Source organism: Scyliorhinus torazame, chromosome 9 (assembly GCF_047496885.1).
Source record: "Scyliorhinus torazame isolate Kashiwa2021f chromosome 9, sScyTor2.1, whole genome shotgun sequence".
Classification (NCBI taxonomy): Eukaryota; Metazoa; Chordata; class Chondrichthyes; order Carcharhiniformes; family Scyliorhinidae; genus Scyliorhinus; species Scyliorhinus torazame.
The window spans coordinates 243,485,421-243,506,630 of record NC_092715.1 but is presented as its reverse complement, the minus strand read 5'-3'; the positions used below and the strand labels follow the sequence as shown (position 1 = coordinate 243,506,630).

At 46.9% G+C, this 21,210-nt stretch overlaps 1 protein-coding gene across 2 annotated transcripts in view; it reads right to left on the bottom strand.

The window, feature by feature from the left end:
* The window catches only part of gldc (glycine dehydrogenase (decarboxylating)), a 219,717-nt gene that overhangs the window by 9,726 nt on the left and 188,781 nt on the right, over positions 1–21,210 (bottom strand). For both annotated transcript variants that reach the window (XM_072517219.1, XM_072517220.1), the window contains 2 exons: positions 18,397–18,492; positions 16,468–16,640 (listed from right to left, as the gene is read on the bottom strand). In XM_072517219.1, the coding sequence (XP_072373320.1) occupies positions 16,468–16,640; positions 18,397–18,492 (269 nt within the window). The remainder of the gene's footprint in view (positions 1–16,467; positions 16,641–18,396; positions 18,493–21,210) is intronic.

Here is a 21,210-nt window from a genome sequence, read left to right as displayed (position 1 = left end):
TTGCCTCACATTTGGGTTTTGTGAAGGTGAAATGGATGAGGCTGATTGCTAGGATTGGTTAACAAATTAATTACCACGCACCATGTAAATCCCAGGATGCCAGACGGAAAACCAGACCGAATTTAGTCTTTTTTTTCTGTCCAGCAATTCCTATGTCCCTGATTACAGTGTCAGAGTAACACCTATTTTATGCCTCTGTCTTTTGTACTGGATGTGTAATCATGCTGCCACTTTCCTTTTGTGTGGTGATCTGGATTTTGGGCTCGATAAAATTGGGCGCCCTAAATTAAGAATTGGACATTTTAAATCAAGCTGCAGTCAACTCCAGGCAGGCTGATGGGAATTCGAACTTGACCAAATACCCAAATACACTAAGCACAGACAAACCTCCAGGACATCAGGAGATAATCGGCTCCATTCATACACATCGATTTGTTTTTGGGTCGCCCAGTTGGAGCCAGACTTTCTGGCACCCAGAGTTCCCGCCGTTACCTTATATGGCAACAGGTTACACGCAAACAACACCGGAGATAGACACCTGGGGGTAGGCCTTTGGTGTCCCGCCGAACAATCATCGCCAAGTCCATTGGGTGTTGGGACCCCCCTCCCCAGACCCCATTGGCCAAGTTTCTGAAAAAGGCACCGGGAGGGGTATACGAATCAATCCTCCGCTCCTCGCAACAGCAAAGACTCCATGCAGCAGAGACGGACGAAAGCGGTGTGCGAGAGCCACATTCGCACTGAAGGCCCTGAGCAGACTCGGACTCCAATGCGACTGAGTTCACCGGCACGGGTCGTATTAAGAATCTTGGGGCTGTTATTAGTGGGATAGTTTAAGGGTTCATTTAAGGGTAACCGTTTTACTGTCTGTTGAATGAAGTTATTTGATTTTTACACTTGGCATTGTCCTTTGTTCACCTCGTCTATAAAAATACCTGGGTAAAACGTTTGGTTAATAAACTGGTTGAAGTGTCGGAAATTTTACAGACACAACATATGCGATGACTTTTGAAAATGCCCACTTAACAATTACAGGTCAACAGCACAATATCCTGTTTAGTATATTTGATATTCTGTGCACCCCCCCCCCCCGCCTCCCATCATTTGGGTTAAAAAGTAGCTGGAGCTGGACACAAGTGTTCCAACCAATGAACTGATTCCTAATGGTATTGTAGAGACCACCTCCATACTAAAATAATTCAAGCCCTCCCCGTAAGGCTTCAAAATATGTCGGGCTGGATTCTACGCCGGCGGGATTATCAGTTGCCCGTGGGTTCCCGGCGGCTTGGGATGGTCACATTCGAAAATCCCAGTGGCAGGTGGCGGTGCGGAGAATCCCACTGCCGGTGAGAGCCCACCGCCCAGGAAAACGCAGCTGGCCGGCCGGAGAATCCAACAGTCTCGGCACCTTAAAATTCCCAGTCTTAGAATCTGATTGGAAGTGACTCCTAAATGGGGCAAATAAAAACGGCTCCACAACTGATCCACCAAGGGGACACCAAGCTGCCTTTTCCGATCCTCACGGCCTGGGGAGCATTAAGAGCTGAAGCTTGCATGCTAAGCTGAAAGGGATAGTAAGAGAATTATGATCTGAAATTGGCCCATCGGATGAGTGTTGGGACACCTTTGCATTATGAAATGGAAATCGCTTATTGTCACAAGTAGGCTTCAAATGAAGTTACTGTGAAAAGCCCCTAGACGCCACATTCCGGCGCCTGTTCAGGGAGTCTGGTACGGGAATTGAACCGTGCTGCTGGCCTGCCTTGGTCTGCTTTAAAAGCCGGTGATTTAGCCCAGTGTGCTAAACCAGTCCCATTAGGACATGACATGGAATGTGCACAATTCATAAAGCAACAGTATTGAATATCTGGACCAAGGAAGTGCCGTCACTCCATAATCACTCCACTACAAGGTCTGCAAAGGTTCCGAAAAGCAGCTCACCATCACCTTCGCAAAGACAATACATGCTGGCCTAGCCAGCGGCACCCAGTAAATGAATTTTAAAAATAATTCCTGCCACAGGTCAACTGAACCATATATTTCAAATTGACTCAAGCTTGATTCGCGGGCGATGCTGAGTTATCTGGTCACAGGGGCAGCAAGTTGCGAAACTACAGTCAGCCTCAATGCTCCGGTGATGGGAAAATCAGCCACTTCTGATCATCTTCCAGTGAGCTTTCCTCTTAAGTGCCAGAAGCGGACTGGGCTCAGCTGTGACGCCCTCTTTGATGGGACACTGTCAAAGAAATGCCAACTAGCCAGGGGCATAAGAAAAGATCAAATGGGTACAGTATGTGAGGAACTGCTGGTGCCTGTCGAATGAGCCTAGTCACATTCGGAAAAGAAGGTTTTATTCTCGGTGCCTAATCCGGTAATGCCTATGAAGTTTCCAGTGTAATAAATTATGTGTCTTGATTGCGTGGATGGGTGCTTGTTATTGAGACTTTTGGTTACGTCAATGGGAAAAACACTCGATGGTGAGAAAATTCTCGGCAGAATTGCACAGGCCTCGTCCCTCTCACAGGAACTTAGGAACACTTACGCTCAGGCAATAATCAGAAACAGCCGTTATAATTCCATTGATAGCCTTAATTGTTTAGGGCATGCTGAAACCATCTGAAGCACAAATCCTGTGTGGTATTAGCTAATTACACCATGAACACTATTGCATTGTACAAGGATTTGTTTTTGCAGTATTCCTAGTTTTCCACTCAACACATGGTGAGTTGGCACAACAAGTGCTTTGTCAAGCACTTCTGAGAGCCAATTATATGAAGATTATTTCTTAAACGAGGCCTCACAAGTTTCACAGCCTGGTTGACTAGTGAGAAAAAACAGTTTGACTGATTTACTTACTGGAACTACGGGCAGGATACTCCGTCCCGCCAGCCCCGTTTTCCGGCGCAGCACTCCCCCGCCGACAGCGGGATTCTCCGTTCCCGTAGCCGGCCAATGGGGTTTTCCACACATCCCACGCCGTCGGGAAACCCGCGGTCATGGGTGCGCTGCCGACGGAGAATCCCGCAGTGCAGGTGCAAAGATTATAAAGAACCAGCAACCTATTCCACAAAGGGATAGAACAGGAGGCCGAATGCTAAACGGGCTGTTGACGCACTATCGCCATTGTGGAACTTTCACCAGGAGCATTTTCATGCCTTTTATTTGAAATTGTTTTAGCCCCCATTGACCTGAACAGAGTCGACAAGCAGCTTGTGATGAAAATCACTGACCTGAAGCACTAACTCTGCCTCTCCGTTCCACACCACACATGCTGCCTGGCCTGCTGAACATTTCCAGCATTTTCTATTGTTTAAAAATATTAATAATCATCTTTAATGTCACAATAAAATTTCAACTCACTGGCACTTCTCCACTGTAGGCAACAGGGAAAATGCCAAAGGTGTATGAGGATTGAAGAGATGGCAAGACAACACAGAGGAAGTTAAGCTGGCCGTCACTTCCAACTACTTCGTCAGCACTAACTAGATGTTAACTTGCTTCAAAGAGCCTAAATGTGAAGTGAATAGCTTTCCTTCAGTTGCAATCATATTTTCAGTTCATGGACCTATTTCCAGAAATAGATGTCATTTGTCACAGCAACTGGATAGAAAGGGTCCCAACAGATACATCGTTTGGGTGGGCAACTTCAGGTTAACAAGCCATATTCAAGCTTCACTTTTGGATTTGCTTCGACACCGATCTCCTCTTGGAAAGAATGGCCCTGTGAGTTTGGCGGGAGCCAGGTGTGGGGACCCCAAAAGAATGACACAAGCTGCCATTTTGAGTCATGTACATAGTTTCTCTGATCGCTCCGCTGATCTTCAGTCAAAGATCAACAACAGGGAATTGGGAGCTCCGTGCCTCTCACAGGATTTCCAGCACAAACTTATTTAACAATCTTTTCCAACAGACTTTAAGGCAATGGTGAAATTTGTGCCAAAAAAGCATGACTGCCAGATGTGCAAAGCGCTGAAAAAGGGCTGGGGATTTTGTTCGACTGGTCATTAAATATGGCAGTCCACTACACCAGGCAACATGAAAAATAGGGAAACATAGCCAGGGGTATGACGCATCAGACAAGAGAAGCGATGTTGTGATTTGTAGTCAGCCTAATGAGGCTGTCTGTGGAATAACAGGATAGGGAGCTTGTGGAATTGTTGGAAGGAATACCAAAAGACTATTTCCTAACTTGAGCGGTTGAGACATGAGGAAAGACAGTCTGCCCTGTGACTCAACTCTCCAAAGGGACTTGACAAAGGTCAATGAGATTTTCAGTGTGTGAAAAAATATTTTTGATGAAAAATATTCAGTCAGGATTGGAAGAAGTTGGGCGGGGGGGGGGGGGGAGAATTTGATCAATTTTCTTTAGGTGCGAGTGTGGCAACATCATTCATAATATACACCAGTATATCATGTTGCAGACGCGCATGCTGATGGACACACAGCAAGACCAATCAACACCGCAGCCAATCACCAGTGAGAGCACACTCACTATATAGACAGAGGGCATCAGAGTTCCCGCTCATTCGGGATGCAGCCTCTCAGAAGGACAGAGCTTACAGCTTACAGCACAGATCTTCACCATGTGCTGAGTGCATAGACTGGTTAGGACAGGCATAGGTCTTTAGTTTAATCTTACATCGTGTTAACCCACAGTGAAAGTATGTTCAACAGTTTCTAACTATTTTAAGTGTTGGTGGCCTGTATGTGTTCCACGGATCCAGAGCACCCAACACATCAACATCTATGGAACAGGTTACTGGAACAGAAAGTGAGGACAGGTTTCAAAATGGAATTAGAAGAATTCTTATTAGGAAAGGGAATGCAGGATCATTTGGAATCACCTCAGGAACCTAATGGGTGAGGGGTAAACCAGATTAACCAATCATCTGCTGCCCAAAACATTACTGTCTTTGTCACCTGGGACCAGTTTTGCAGCTTGATGTAAATGTTTAATGACTTGTAAGATATAGTATTGATGAATATCAGATTAATTGCTTTTGAAAAGTGCATTTTTACGTGATGTGGCATCGTTGGCTAGGCCAGAATTTGTTGCCCATCCCGAGCTGCCCTTGAGAAGGTGGTGGTGAGCTGCCTTCTTGAACCGCAGGTAAACCCAATGTGCTATTCGGGAGGGAGTTCTAGGATTTTGACCTAGCGACAGTGATGGAACGGCGATATATTTCCAAGTCAGGATGGTGCATGGCTTCGAGGTGAACCTCCAGGTGGTGGTTTCCCGTGTGTCTGCTGCCCATGTCCTTCTAGATGGTAGTGGTCACGGGTTTGGAAGGTGCTGCTTAAGGAGCCTGGGTGAGTTCCTACAGTACATCTTTGTAGATGGTACACACGGCTGCTACTGTGCGTCGATGGTGGAGGGAGTGAATCTTTGGGGAAGAGGTGCCGATCAAGTGGCTGCTTTGGCCTCGATGGTGCCGAGCGTCTTGAGTGTTGTTGGAACTGCACTCATCCAGGCAAGTGGGGAACATTCCATTACATTGCTGACTTGTGCCTTGTAGAAGGTGGACAGGCTTTAGGGAGTTAGGAAAGGAGTTACTCGCCGCAGGATTACTAGTTTCTGACATTCTCTGGGAGCCACGAGTGTTTGGACAGTGATTGAATCCGAGGTCAGCCAAGTGGACAGGTAATACTCAATCGTCAATCAAAACAGAGCTATTATTAAATTTAGAGATGTGAAACTACTGGGCTCACTGTAAGTCAACAGGACTAATGCTGGCAGCATGCAGCACAATGTGCGGGAAACAGCTTCTCCTTTCCACCAATTATATATCTTACACTAAATTATCTTTGAAAATACACAAGTGTCAATTGTATTGAGGATTTACTGAGTTATATTTGGCAATACTCAAAGAGTTTGAAACCTGATAAAGTGGAATTGTTACAAATTTGAGTTTATCATCAATTATTTCTCAGGTTCAGCAGCAGCAGTCATTTATGTAACGTTTTACTTCGAAGGCTGTTTTTATCCCATTGTCCCATGGCCTTTAACAGCACCCCCTCGTGGGCATTTGTGACAATTGCAGGTGTGTTTCTTCTCCCACTGCACGAGGCAGATGAAGCACATGCTTACGTTTGTTTCCATAGCTCTTTCTTTCCTGGAACAAGTCACCAGCCTGAAGCTGGAGGCTGGAGCTTGAGGGGGCTGTATCTGGAGGGGGCACCATTCCGCATCAAGAACGGCTGACCAGGAGATACTCTTGCATTCACCAGCTGACGGAGGTGCATTTGGAAGGATTTGCAGGTTGAAAATCAACCTGTTTTGGCCACATTATGAATGCAACTTCCACGGTCATCAAGCCCTGGAGTGGGACTTGAACCCTGAGTTTCAGGTCTAGAGGCAGGGACGCTAGCCACTGCCATAAGACTCTCCCTTGGCACTTCTTCAGTCGCTCTGAAAGTGGACCAAGCACACATTTGGTGAAACAAGACCAGCTCCCATCGAAATTACAATGGAAACAGAGCATGGTGGTGTTAATCCTTCATACCCCCCAGGAGTCCAAACCCCATCTGTATGTATGTTCTCATATTCCTTTAGCTTACTCTTAAATATTGATGTGGCATCTGGGTGGCACAGCGGATAGCACTGCTGCCTCACAGCGCCAGGGGTTCGATTCCCCCTTGGGTGACCTTCTGTGTGGAATTTGCATGTTCTCCCTGTGTTTGTGTGGGTTTCCTCCGGGTAATGTGCAGGTTAGGTGGATTGACCATGCTAGATTGTCCCTTAGTGTCCAAAAGATTAGGTGGGGATATTGGGTTGTGGGAATAGGGTGGGTTGTGGGCCAAGGTAGGGTGATCTTTGCGAGGGTCGGTGCAGACCTGATGGGCCGAATGGCCTCCTTCTGCACTGTAGTGATTCTATGAATCTGCTTTAATCAAACTCCAGCAGTGCATTCCATCCAGAAAGCATTATCCTGTCCCTTCTTCCCAACCTCTTTCATATAATCTTATATAAAGATAAATCCCAGTGTTCTATGAGCCTCATTTGTTTGAAATAGTGGGCAAAGTCTTTCCGGCCCTGTGGAGACAGTCTTGGAGGCTGTGGAAATTGGACTGAGTTGCGTTGGTGCCTTGTTGTGTTCCCGCCTGAATGGGGCGCAGCAGTGGAATCTTGCTCACGGCAGACGGGGCCCATATTGTGTCAGGAGACCAGAATGGCATAGTTGTCTGGATTCCTGGTGGGAGGTCAGAGAGACATTGGGGGGGGGGTTGCTGCAGATGGTGCTATCAGGGGCCTGCAAGGCTGAAACAGATACAGGCGCAGCAAAACGCGTTCTTGCAGAGGGCCTCCTCCATCTCCACTATGACGGCCCTGACAACTTTGGCCCTTCATTTTAAATTCAACGTTTTTGTCAGTGCTTCTGTTTCGAGGCAACCCCGGGCTTTGCCTGTGCCTCCCGCTGGACCTCCTGCCACTCTGTCCCGAGGCCGCCCCTGGCTTTCCCTGTGCCTCCCACTGGACCTCCTGCCACTCTGTCCCGGGCACACCCCGGGCTTTCCCTGTGCCTCCCGCTGGACCTCCTGCCACTCTGTCCCGAGGCCGCCCCTGGCTTTCCCTGTGCCTCCCACTGGACCTCCTGCCACTCTGTCCCGGGCACACCCCAGGCTTTCCCTGTGCCTCCCGCTGGACCTCCTGCCACTCTGTCTCGAGGTCACCCCGGGCTTTCCCTGTGCCTCCCGCTGGACTTCTGCCACTCTGGGATTTTCCCACCCTTCCTGTTGGCGGGATCTTCTGTCCCCCCTTCCCAGTGTGTGTGTGTGTGGGGGGGAGGAAGCCATATATGGGCAGATCCCGGCAGTGGTCAATGACGGGCCGTCTCCTCTTAAAATGGGCTGTGAGGAATAGAAGAGCAATTTGAATAATCAAAGGGTTGTGCCTCAGCAGGAGTCAGTTGCATTGTAAGAGACGGGGAGAGCGTGAATGAGGTCCCTGTACAGACCAACCTGATCCAGTCCTCAGTTAACACACTGCCCCTGTACAGACCAACCTGATCCAGTCCTCAGTTAACACACTGCCCCTGTACAGGTCAACCTGATACAATCCTCAATTAACACACTGCCCCTGTACAGGTCAACCTGATCCAATCCTCAATTAACACACTGTCCCTGTACAGACCAACCTGATCCAGTCCTCAATTAACACACTGTCCCTGTACAGACCAACCTGATCCAGTCCTCAATTAATACACTGTCCCTGTACAGACCAACCTGATCCAGTCCTCAATTAACACACTGTCCCTGTACAGAGCAACCTGATCCAGTCCTCAATTAACACACTGTCCCTGTACAGAGCAACCTGATCCAGTCCTCAATTAACACACTGCCCCAGTACAGGTCAACCTGATACAATCCTCAATTAACACACTGTCCCTGTACAGGTCAACCTGATCCAGTCCTCAATTAACACACTGTCCCTGTACAGGTCAACCTGATCCAGTCCTCAATTAACACACTGCCCCTGTACAGGTCAACCTGATACAATCCTCAATTAACACACTGTCCCTATACAGACCAACCTGATACAATCCTCAATTAACACACTGTCCCTGTACAGGTCAACCTGATCCAATCCTCAATTAACACACTGGCCCTGTACAGACCAACCTGATCCAGTCCTCAATTAACACACTGGCCCTGTACAGGTCAACCTGATCCAATCCTCAATTAACACACTGTCCCTGTACAGACCAACCTGATCCAGTCCTCAATTAACACACTGCCCCTGTACAGGTCAACCTGATCCAATCCTCAATTAACACACTGTCCCTGTACAGACCAACCTGATCCAGTCCTCAATTAACACACTGTCCCTGTACAGACCAACCTGATCCAGTCCTCAATTAACACACTGTCCCTGTACAGGTCAACCTGATCCAATCCTCAATTAACACACTGTCCCTGTACAGACCAACCTGATCCAGTCCTCAATTAACACACTGTCCCTGTACAGGTCAACCTGATCCAATCCTCAATTAACACACTTTCCCTCTGCAGAGCAACCTGATCCAGTCCTCAATTAACACACTGCCCCTGTACAGGTCAACCTGATCCAATCCTCAATTAACACACTGTCCCTGTACAGAGCAACCTGATCCAGTCCTCAATTAACACACTGTCCCTGTACAGACCAACCTGATCCAGTCCTCAATTAACAAACTGTCCCTGTACAGAGCAACCTGATCCAGTCCTCAATTAACACACTGCCCCTGTACAGGTCAACCTGATACAATCCTCAATTAACACACTGTCCCTGTACAGACCAACCTGATCCAGTCCTCAGTTAACACACTGTCCCTATACAGACCAACCTGATCCAGTCCTCAATTAACACACTGTCCCTGTACAGGTCAACCTGATCCAATCCTCAATTAACACACTGGCCCTGTACAGACCAACCTGATCCAGTCCTCAATTATCACACTGGCCCTGTACAGGTCAACCTGATCCAATCCTCAATTAACACACTGTCCCTGTACAGACCAACCTGATCCAGTCCTCAATTAACACATTGCCCCTGTACAGGTCAACCTGATCCAATCCTCAATTAACACACTGTCCCTGTACAGACCAACCTTATCCAGTCCTCAATTAACACACTGTCCCTGTACAGGTCAACCTGATCCAATCCTCAATTAACACACTGTCCCTGTACAGGTCAACCTGATACAATCCTCAGTTAACACACTGTCCCTGTACAGACCAACCTGATACAATCCTCAGTTAACACACTGTCCCTGTACAGGTCAACCTGATACAATCCTCAATTAACACACTGTCCCTGTACAGACCAACCTGATACAATCCTCAATTAACACACTGTCCCTGTACTGACCAACCTGATCCAGTCCTCAATTAACACACTGTCCCTGTACAGGTCAACCTGATACTATCCTCAATTAACACACTGTCCCTGTACAGGTCAACCTGATACAATCCTCAATTAACACACTGTCCCTGTACTGACCAACCTGATCCAATCCTCAATTAACACACTGTCCCTGTACAGACCAACCTGATCCAGTCCTCAATTAACACACTGTCCCTGTACAGGTCAACCTGATACTATCCTCAATTAACACACTGTCCCTGTACAGGTCAACCTGATACAATCCTCAATTAACACACTGTCCCTGTACAGACCAACCTGATCCAGTCCTCAATTAACACACTGTCCCTGTACAGAGCAAACTGATCCAGTCCTCAATTAATATACTGTCCCTGTACAGAGCAACCTGATCCAGTCCTCAATTAATACACTGTCCCTGTACAGGTCAACCTGACACAATCCTCAGTTGACACATTGTCCTGTACAAGCAAACCTGATACAGTCCTCAATTAATACAGGCCAACCTGATCCAGCCCTCATTTTCCAGACCCTCCCAGGTACCGGGGCAACCGAATACAGTCGTCACGTGTCACACACACCCAGGAATAAGTGGATAGAAATTTCCTTCTTTCCCCAATCCAGAGGGAAGCAAATTGATTCACCAGCTGGACTAAGTTTTTGACCTACTTTAAGATTTAACACCGTGGATTAAAATATATTGAACTACATTTCCTTCCATGGGAACAAAGATGATCAAGGCATTTCTGACACAAAAATCAAGTCATTTTGAGGACCTGACAGGTTTTGGAACCAGGGACCGTAAAGATTTTTGAAGCATTCACTTCAGGCCTCTTGAATATCTGGAACTCTACACTGCTTTCAAAAATCAATGTTCTTCACGCCAGAAAGCAAAGGAGTAATAACAGAAACTGCTGAAAATACGCAGCTGGTTGGATAGTGTCTGTGGAGAGAACAGGCAAATTAATGTTTCAGCCGACGTCTCTTTATCAACCAGGCCTGACAGATGGTCAGTATTTAAGATATTAACTTGTCTGCTCTCTCCAGAGATACTGCCTGACCTGCTGAGGGTTTTCCACATTCCCTGTTTTCTGGGGCTGATAAATCTTCGAGCTATTGACTGCCATTCTGAACTTTAACGGCATCAAATTGCAAACTTTAAAAAATATCAAACGGATTGAATTTCTGGAAAGGCAATTTGAAAAGATGCCCTAAACAAGTAAAACGCCGCCACCAGCTGGCTATTATTGGTACTGAAGATAAAATCAAACTTGTGCACTAGCTCTGTGAAGTATCAATACTAGGCACTTTGTTGCGGTGCCATCATTCCAATCTATCAATGTAATTTCAGCGAAATGGTCAAAGAATCTGCGCGATGCCTTCTTCAGTGAGCTCTGCCTCTTTTCTCAAATTTTGGCTTCAAATCCCTGGATTCTCTGGGTATATCTGGACATCAAGACTATGATTCTGCGCTAGGCTACAAGACTCAGCCGCTCAATTGCTGCTCTGTTGTTTTTATTTTTAAGTAACTTTCATCAAATCTCCCCTGTGACAGAGGATCTGTGGGACTCAGTTCCCTGCTGGGCTCTGTGATTGGACTGGGTCTTTGGGCTTGTCAGCTTCAGTCAGGTTCCTGGCCAGAGTTACTCTGTTCTGGACTGAAGCATCTCTCGGCCACTTCTGAATCATCTGGTAACCTCCAGTTTTGCTGTCATCATTTTACCCTGCATTCAATTGCCTCTCGGGCCTCCATTCCAATGGTAGCTCCCCTGTCAGTGTGTCCTCTGGTCCTCCACTGTTCAAATAGCTCCGGTAATTCCCTCTATCCATCATGCCTGCCTGTGTCCACTGTGGGATTTGTGACTTCAGCTCTGGACTCTCTCTTGACTCCTCTTTATTCCCCATTAACTACTGAGATATTTGCATCCGAATTAACACCACATAATCAGGCGTCCTTTGGCGAATACATTTCGGCTGCTGCTCCAGATCTGAACCCATCACTTTCATTTCTACTTCATTATCTTTTTGCTTCTTTTCTCTGTCCCACTCCGAGGTCCTTTCACCTCTTGTTACGCCTCCTTTAATTTCTCCATTTTCAGGGGCGCTACCTTATTCCAGCCCTTCAGGAGCCCTCAACCTCCCTCCTCTCCTGCTGCCTTGGCTGTTTTAGATAAGCCTCCCTCTGTGCTGCTCTTGGAATCCTCTGAAAGGCCCATCCAGGAATTCATTACCGCCTCCTCACGAGCAGCAACCCCAACTGCTCCAACCCATTCTCTCGCCAGCAGTTGCACCCACCGGGCCTCCTTGCCAATCTCCTCCCTGTCCAGTGTTGATCCCGTGGTCTCTTGTCATCGGTCCAGCTCTCACCCTCCCACTCTACAACGCCCTTCTGAATGTCCGTTCAACTGGTCAACAATCCACAATCTCATTCTGGATTATTACACCAGCCAAATGACCTTGACAGGAACCTGGATATGGGGTGATGACATGTTTCGTCCAATCCAAGACTCCCCTCTTGGTTATACCTTTCACCACTTGTTTCGTCCTGACCATCGCAGTGTTGGCATCGCACTTACACCCACTTACACTTCAGTCTGTCCCCTCAGTCCTCTGGTACGTTTTCCTCCTTGGAGCATCTCCTCTTGATTTTCGCCTCTCACTTCAAATCTCAGTTCACCCGTCTTCTTGTATACCTTGTCAATTTTGTCTCTGGGATATCTTCACTGCTGTCCTCCCTCAGTCTCTGCACCAAGTGGCTTCACATCCTCAGTGATTTTAACCTCCATCTTGATTAATCACGCTTTCTTTTTTCTGAATTCACTGCCCTCCAATCCTGCTCAATTCCCCCCTTCGTACAAACACCCCAACCCATATTCATGACTGCCAGTTTGACTGTGGCATCTCACATGTCCTCGAGACTCCCATTGTATCACAGGTAAGGCCAAGGCTGATCGCTTCCTTCTATCGCTCTGCACCACAGCACTGCTTCCGCCTCTAAACCCGACTTCCTTCTGTATCTAAACCTCTCCCCAATTCACTCTACCCAACTCCACTCTCAAAATCCCAACTGTCCAGCCAAAGGCTCTGATCACCACCATGCGTCTGCAGCTACTGATCTGCTCAATCACACCCTCACCTCTACCTTCAGTGCCCTCGTCTCCATTAAAACCATAACTTTCTCTCACTCTGGCCATTCCCCCAATATAGCCCTCATCTCCACTCCTCAAGTCCGAGGTTTGCAGACTTGAACAGATGTGAAAGTCAAGAGGTTTGGCCATCCACTGCCAGATGTGGCTCAATAACATAAAGCACTAACAGATCCAGCTCTAATCTGCCAAAACGGTTCCCTTTGGACTAAATAAAACTCCCTTTAATATAGCTTCTCTGTTTTTCAACTGTCTGCCTTGAGAAATACACTCCAGTGTTTTGTTTGTATTTGTTAACTTGCTTATTTAATTTTTCATTGTATTTATTTATTATGGCTTTATTAACCAATGTTGCGACTTTTAGAGACATGTGCATCCAGATCCTTTCCCACCTCCACCTCAGTTAGATTCAATTTTCCAAGATGTATGTGGCCTTCTTCAACACTTCCTACCAAAATTCATCCCTCACACTTGTCTACATTGAAATCTATTCGTTCACACCTTCTGCAAGTTTGCTTAAATCTTTTTTCCTTTTTGTAGGGGGGGGGGGGGGAGAAAAGTTTCCTCAGCATTAACTATGTGCCGCAATTTGATATTGTCTGCAAACTTAAGACATGGCTCTTCCCAAATTCAAATCGCTTATTTAAATAGTAAACAACAGTGGTCCCAGCTCTTATTCCAGCTCTGGGCAAGCACTCGCTGCTTTCCGGCACAGTTCAGTGTGTGTGAAGAAGATACGTGTTGTACTCGTGCTCCAGATGTTTTGGGAATGCAGGGAAGAGCAGGAATTCCCCATGTCCCAAAACGGAGATCAACAATTGCTGGGTCAAGGCAGGGAGTTCCAAAGTGTCAATCAGCAGCTTTTTACTTTTCATTAATTTTTATGAATTAACTATCCCAGCTTGACCCGTTCCGGATATTCTCGGGCACCCTTTTAGTGCCTTCCTCACAAGAACTTCCCTATTCTTATTGGTGCACTGCAGCGCTTTTCTTTTTAAGCGTCTCTGTGCAAATCGGAATTGCAGTAAATGTTTGGAACACCTAATTCAAGGTAATGATGGCTGTTATATCCCTAATTCCAAATCAAAGTGATAGGCAGCACAGACTCATTCATACTGCTGCTTGGAAACACTGAAGGACTCTCACCTGAAACCATTGAGACCGTTGTCAAAATGAGCCGGTGGTTAATCGGCCAAATGGTGCATTACAGTGTCAACACCAACTCAATCAGCTCATTAGCCAAGTCAGACACATCTCCAAACACACTGCACATTATTGTCTCTTCCATGTATTTCGCTCAGATCCAACTTCCTTTCATTAACTCTCACCCACTCCCCCCTTTCTGTTTTTTTCACTTTTGCTGCTCATTCGATGGCACCTTCCAAACCCGTGACCGCTACCATCTCAAAGGACAAGGGCAGCAGGCACCTGGGACCGTCGTCACCTGCAAATTCCCCTCCAAGCCACACACCATCCCGTCTTGGAACTACATCGCGGTTCCTTCACCGTGGCTGGGTCAAAATCCTGGAACTCCCTCCCTAACATCGCTGTGGATGTACCTACACCACATGGGCCGCAGCGATTCAAGCTCGCCACCATCTTCTCAAAGGGCAATTCAGAACAGGCAATGGAAATGGTAGCCTAACCAGCAACGCCCATGTCCCCGTGAAAGAATAAAGAAAATATCTCCACTGTCCGTCTTTTGAGGATTACAATAGCCTGGATTTGGCGGTTGGATGATGGCGAAACGGTCTGTGTTGGCCATCATTGCAAATGTGAAACTGACAGCAACATCTGCTGGTCGCATGTTGTAACTAAATGTACAAAGCTGCTACCAGCAATTTCCTGCTCCTCCACACAGTGTACTGTTGAAGTCTCCACAGATGGAAAACTGGTGAAATTAGACCATCAGACAGAGGAGCAGAATTAGGCCGAACAACCTCCCTGGCCCTGAGGCCATTATTTTATATTTGAGAAATGTAAAACCTATTCCCCATGATAAAAGAATTCCATAGATTTTTACACTTTTTCTGAAGATTTTTTAAAATTTCAATTTCTACCTTATTCCCCACGTGTGTGTCTCAATCATTTATTTTGCTCTCTGCAGAATGATTCAAAAGCAAAGGATAAGCAAGGATTTTTATTACATCCTGGTTTGCTGTCATGCGAATGCTTCAATGTGATTGGCTGCTGAGCCTTGATTGCATCACTGTTGCAGGACACCAAAAAGCCTTTATATTTGATGCTGGAAAGAAATTGACATCAGGAAAGATGGAATCCAGGCACCGAGGATCCGGGTTCGGGCGCCAAGGACCTGGGTTTGATCCCGGCCCCGTGTCACTGTCCGTGTGGACAGTGTCTAAGTGGGTCTCACTCCCACAAAGATGCGCAGTACACGTAGGTGGATTGGCAATGCAAAATTGCCATTTAATTTGAAAAAAAAGAATTCTGTACTCTAAATGTATTTAAAAAAAAGGAAAGTTGAAATCCACAGCGCTGAGATTGCTAGAGGCGAGTATCGTACTTTCCTACAAAATCCTAACCTATGAGTTTTGCCGAGATATTCAAGCGGGGAAGAGATTTTTCCACCTTCCTCTTGCACCAGGCATTTTTTTGTACAAATTTGCTGACTTTCTTTATTCTTCAGAGTTCTTTCTCTGTTCTAAAATCGATTATTCTCCTGACTTTCAATACTACATTCTTAAGGTTAATCTCTGCCGTCTTCTAACTACTCATCCCTTCTGGTTGTGTTGGACCTATAACATACAGCCTCTAACACCTGAACTTAAATTATAAATCCCTGTTAACTTGGACAACGATGCAAAATTTCATTCAAAGCAAAAACAAATTGCATTTCCATTGTACCTTTCATGACTATCAGACCTCTCAAAGCACTCTACAGCCAGTGAAGTGTGTTTGGAGTATTGTTACTGTTACAATTATAGGAAATGCAGCATCCAATCTTTGCAAACAGCAAGCTGGTACAAACTGCAATGCCATTACCAGATCATCTGCTTTTTTTCTGTTGATTGACGGAAAAATATCAGCCAGTACCCCAGGGATAACTCCCCTACTATCCTTAAAATATTGCCATGGAGGATTTTAAATCCACCTGATTTCGTTTAACAGCACGTCGAAAAGACGGCAGTCTCTGACAGTGCGGCACTCCCTGAATATTCCGCTGAAGTGTCAACCTATGATTTTAAGCTAAGTCCTGGAGTGGGACTTGAAGCGGAACGTTATGACTCAGAGGCAAGAGTGTCACCAACTACGCCACGATGACACACGAGCAGTGAATAATGCTGATGTTTTGTGTGGTCCCCTAAACTGCCTACGTCAACTAATGCAGAAGGCAGGAAAACGTTGGCCGATATAGAGCATCTTTGAATAGCTTTGCTTAACACATCTTAAGATTTAATTATACAGCTCGCTTCAGCAAAACAATGGTTTGTTCCGACTTACCTTAAGTGGGTTTACTCGGATGTCCATCCTGCCCTCTTCGATGTCTGCAATCTCTTGTCGGATGTTTATCATTGCGTCACAGAACCTGTCCAGTTCAGCTTTATCTTCAGATTCAGTTGGCTCAATCATTAACGTACCAGAAACAGGCCAGGACATGGTGGGAGCATGGAATCCTGTGAGATGTAAACTTATTTGTAGCTTGATGGTCAAGAAGAAAGCCCGGACGGTCAGGTTGTAGCTTCAGTTGCATTAAGAAGCAGAATGTCACCTCCACCACTGATGACTAAGTTAGGATTTTACATCAGCTGTCACTATTTAGGTCAGTCAAGAAATGTATGGACACGAGTAACTCCCACTTAGCTCTTTGAGCCTGCTCTGCCATTCCACGAGAACCTGGCTGATCAGTGATCCAACTCCATTGGCGGAGGGGCGGGAGATAATTGATTGTGAGGGGAAATAGTGGGAGTGTCACTGGACGAGTAGTGGTCTAGAGGGCCCAGGCTGAAACCCGCCGGGGGGGGGGGGGGAGAGAGAGAGAGAGAGAGAGAGAGACACAGGTTCAAATGCCACCATGGCGTCTGATGGAAGTTAAACCCATTTAAAATAAATCTGGAATTGAAAGCTAGCATCAGTGATGACGAGACTATCACTGTCGTTAAAAAACCCATCTGGTTCATTAATGCCTTTTAGGGAAGGAAATCTGCCATCCTTACGCAGTCTGGCCTACATATGACTCCAGACCCACAGCAATGACTCTGAAATGGCCGAGCCAGGCCCTCAATTCGAGGGCAATTAGGATTGGGCAACAAATGCTGACCTTGACCACATCCCATGAAAGAATAAATATATTTTTTTTAAATCTTAAACTTGTATCCTTTCATTATCATCTCACCAACCAGTGCAAAGAATCTCTCCAGATGCCTGGACAAGGCCGGGATCAAACGGCCTTGTCGATCCCGGCCTGGTGACGCAACAAGGCCGTTAAATCTTGCGAGAGGCTTCTAGCGGGGATTGCGACGCTCGGAACACCCGGCGAGATCTCGCGGGACGTCGCGATCTGGATCTTGTCCTCGCTAGGAGGGCCTCAGATTTACATATTTAAGTGAGCAGTCAGCCGTTTGTGCCCGATTCCCCCAGTGCCTGGGAACGAACACCCGTACCTGGGAGAGCTCGCCATGGCGCTGTTTAGCACTGGTCCATACAAATGTGGACCTGGCGAAATGACACCTTGGAAGGGGGTGTCTCCCAGGCCATCGGAGGGCCCCGGGTGGTCGGGGTGCTACCCTGGCTCTCCTGCGACTACCCAGGTGGCACTGCCAGGGTGCCCAGGTCAGGGATCGTGCCCGGGTGTGCCCTGCCCTTCTGAAGGGGGGAAACAGTTAAGATGGAGCACTGGGGGGTCCGAAGGCTGTGAAGAGGGGGGGGGGTCAAGAGGGAGCGCCATTTAAAAATGGTGCCCAGGTGCGTGAAGATTGGGCTGGGGGGGGAAATGTTTATTTTACCATGCTGATGTCATTGTTTATGTTCCTGTTATAAAAATTAACAATTACCTTAATAAAATATTATTAACAAAATAAAGAAGAAAATATGGTGCCCCAATCTCTTCCAGGAAATGAAGGCAATTGTGGTCTGCGGGGGGGGGGGGGGGGGAGAGAGAGAGAGAGAGAGAGAGAGAGAGAGAGAGAGAGAGAGAGAGAGTGTTCCTCATCATGGCAAAACAAAACGAGTCCTGTTTGACAGCGGGGTCGCTCTCTGTGTTGAAGGCACCGGGAAATTGTGCCCAGAAAGTGGATTTACTTGTGGGAGATTGTGATGTGTCCTTCAAACACCCTCAGCCACAGGTTCCGTCCCCATACCCATGGTATGAGAAGCAATATTGGGCAATGATTAGTTTCCAATTCAACAGAATACAAAACGAAAACATCTCACCATAATCTTGCAGCCGCTTGGCAACATCCACTGCCTCGATGTTTGCAGTTTTCTTGAACGGTCGCACATCCAAGATGAATTCATGAGCTACGTAACCTGTTAAAACATTTTTTTCTTAGAAATTCAGTATAACATTCAGAGTATCGAAAATTAGTTCTCCTTCAACATGACATCACAGCAAGCAGCACAGGGGGGGGGCGGAAATGAGTGCAATCATAAAGATTATCCAACAGCAAGAAATCCCATTCGAGATTCGCACTTCAATTGTGTTTTGGATCCTAGGTTGAGTCCCAAGTCTCTGAGTCCATCGGGGGTGGCGAAGGAGTTATTGGTGTTCATGGAACAGATGGGGGGGGGGGCAGACCCGTGGGAATTTAGGTTTCAGAGGGATCATGCTCTTCATTTTGTGGATTTGCTGTTGGAGCTGGGCCGCTCTGAGCTACTCTGTGGAGACTGGACAGGCACTGCTCGGGGATAAGAGTGTTTGTGAGTGGGTAACCTTTGCCATCGAGGAGTACGTTGAGTTCAACAGGAATGAGGTGGTTTCACCTTCCATGCTCTGGGAATTCCTGGAGGTGGAATGATCTCTTATAAAGCACATAGGGATAAATCTGGGAGGATGGAGAGGCAGAGACTGGTGGACACCATTATCGAGGCGGACCGTCAGTACTCGATCACCCCGTCACTGGAGTTATTGGCGGAAAGAAAGAAATTGCAAGTGGATTTTAAGTTGTTGTCAACGGTTCAGGTGGTGAGCAAGCTGCGACGCTCGAGGGGGACATTTTATGAGTATGGAGCGAAGGCCGGTCGGCTGTTGGCTCACCAGCTGAGGCGGCAGGCTGTCTCCCGGGAGATAGTGCAGGTTAGGGACTTGGGTGGCGGGTTGGTTTCTACCCCAGAGAAGGTCAATAAGGTGTTTGAGGCTTTCTACCGTGGGTTGTACGAGTCAAGCCCCCGGAGGAGTGTTCATCAATGAAGCAATCTTTCGATTCGTAGGTGGAGCAGGAGAGAAGTTGGAGATGCAGATAGGGCTGCGGGAGATCATGGGCTGTACTCGGTCAATGCAGACGAGCAAAGCACCGGGTCCGCATGGGTTCCCCATTGAATTTTACAAACAGTTTTCTGGTCAGTTGGTCCCATCTGCGGATATGTTTAATGATTCCGTTGACACTAAGTTGTTGGCAATGGGTTTGGAGACCTGCCTACCTGGGGTGATCATAGAATTTACAGTGCAGAAGGAGGCCATTCGGCCCATCGAGTCTGCACTGGCCCTTGGAAAGAGCACCCTACTTAAGCCCACACCTCCACCCTACCCAGCAACCCAGCCCACCTTTTTTGGACACTAAGGACAATTTATCATGGCCAATCCACCTAACCTGCACATCTCTGGACTGTGGGAGGAAACCGTGATCTCGGAGGAGCAGGCTGGATTTGTTAAGGGCCAGCAGTTGTTTGCCATTATTAGGAGATTGTTAAATGTGATTTTGTCACCCTCCCTAGGAACCGATCCAGAGGTGATTATTTTGATGTATGAGGATAAGACGTTTGCTAGGGTTGAGTGGGCCTACCTCTTTGAGATCCTTGGACATTATTTCACGGATTAGGCTTTTGTCCAGAGCCCCCACAGTGAGAGTATGTACGAACGCCCTGAGCTCGGGTTATTTCCAACTGAAGAGGGGCACAAGACTAGGCTGTCCATTGTCTCCGCTTTTGTTTCCCTTAGCAATCTAACTGCTGGCCATTATGTTGCGGTCATCTAACAGATGGAGGGGGATGGAGCGTGGGCAGAGGGAGCGTAGGGTGCCCTTATATGCAGACGATTTGTTATTACAGATCGCGGACCACTCTCCAATGTGGGGGAGATAATGGAGTTGCCCATGCAGTTTGGCTCCTTTTTGGAGTACAAGCTGAATCCAGGGAGCTGGTTATAGTCAGTTGTTGGGAGAGGGGGGGGGGGTCTTTTTATTTTTGATTAAGGTTCTGTTTTCTCTATGGGGGTGAGGGGAGAGGGAGACTGGGGGATTGGGTGGGTGTACGTTTGGTATAGTACAGGGCTGGGGTTTGTTGTACTGTTGCTGGTTTTTTTTTTTGTTGTAATGAAAAATTTCTCTAAAAAGATTATTCAAACCCACCTTCTCTTTAAAGGCAGCCCATTGTTCCATCATCAATTTGTCTACCAGCCTTTGATTTAATATATTTGGGCCGGATTGAAGCTGTAAATTGTTCCTTGTCTTTTTCTTTATCTAACCTAAACCGTATGATGTTGTGTCGTTTGTTGAATAAATCTTCCTCTACTGACATTTGATTCACTGACATTAAATTCAACAATACCTCCTTCTTGTTGGACTAGGAACATACTGATCTGGAAGATCCACCGGAATGCACAATAGAAATTCTTTGCCGCTCTGTCTTTGACATAATTACTATTTCAGCCTATATAGCTGGACTATAATTCTTGTGGAGGTCTGGAGGTGCGTCAGTACCCTGCGAATGAGGGACTCTGGGTTCAGGTCCCTCTCCAGGACTTGACGGCCATGGAAGGTGAGTTCAGAACATGGCCAAACAAGTTGGATATCAACCTGTAAATCTTTCCAATATGCCCATGGCAGGCAGCAAGAGCCCCCGAGGACAGGTTAGCCCTTAGTGGGATTTAAAAACAAGGATAAAAATGATACAACTGAAGCATTGCCAGACCAGGAGCCTGGGGGGAGAACAGGTCCCACTCTCTCCCTCTCACACTCACACTATGTCGGATGTGCTTCATACTTCAAACATCCCCACAATCCTTGATACCTGCTGCATCACAGACCTGGG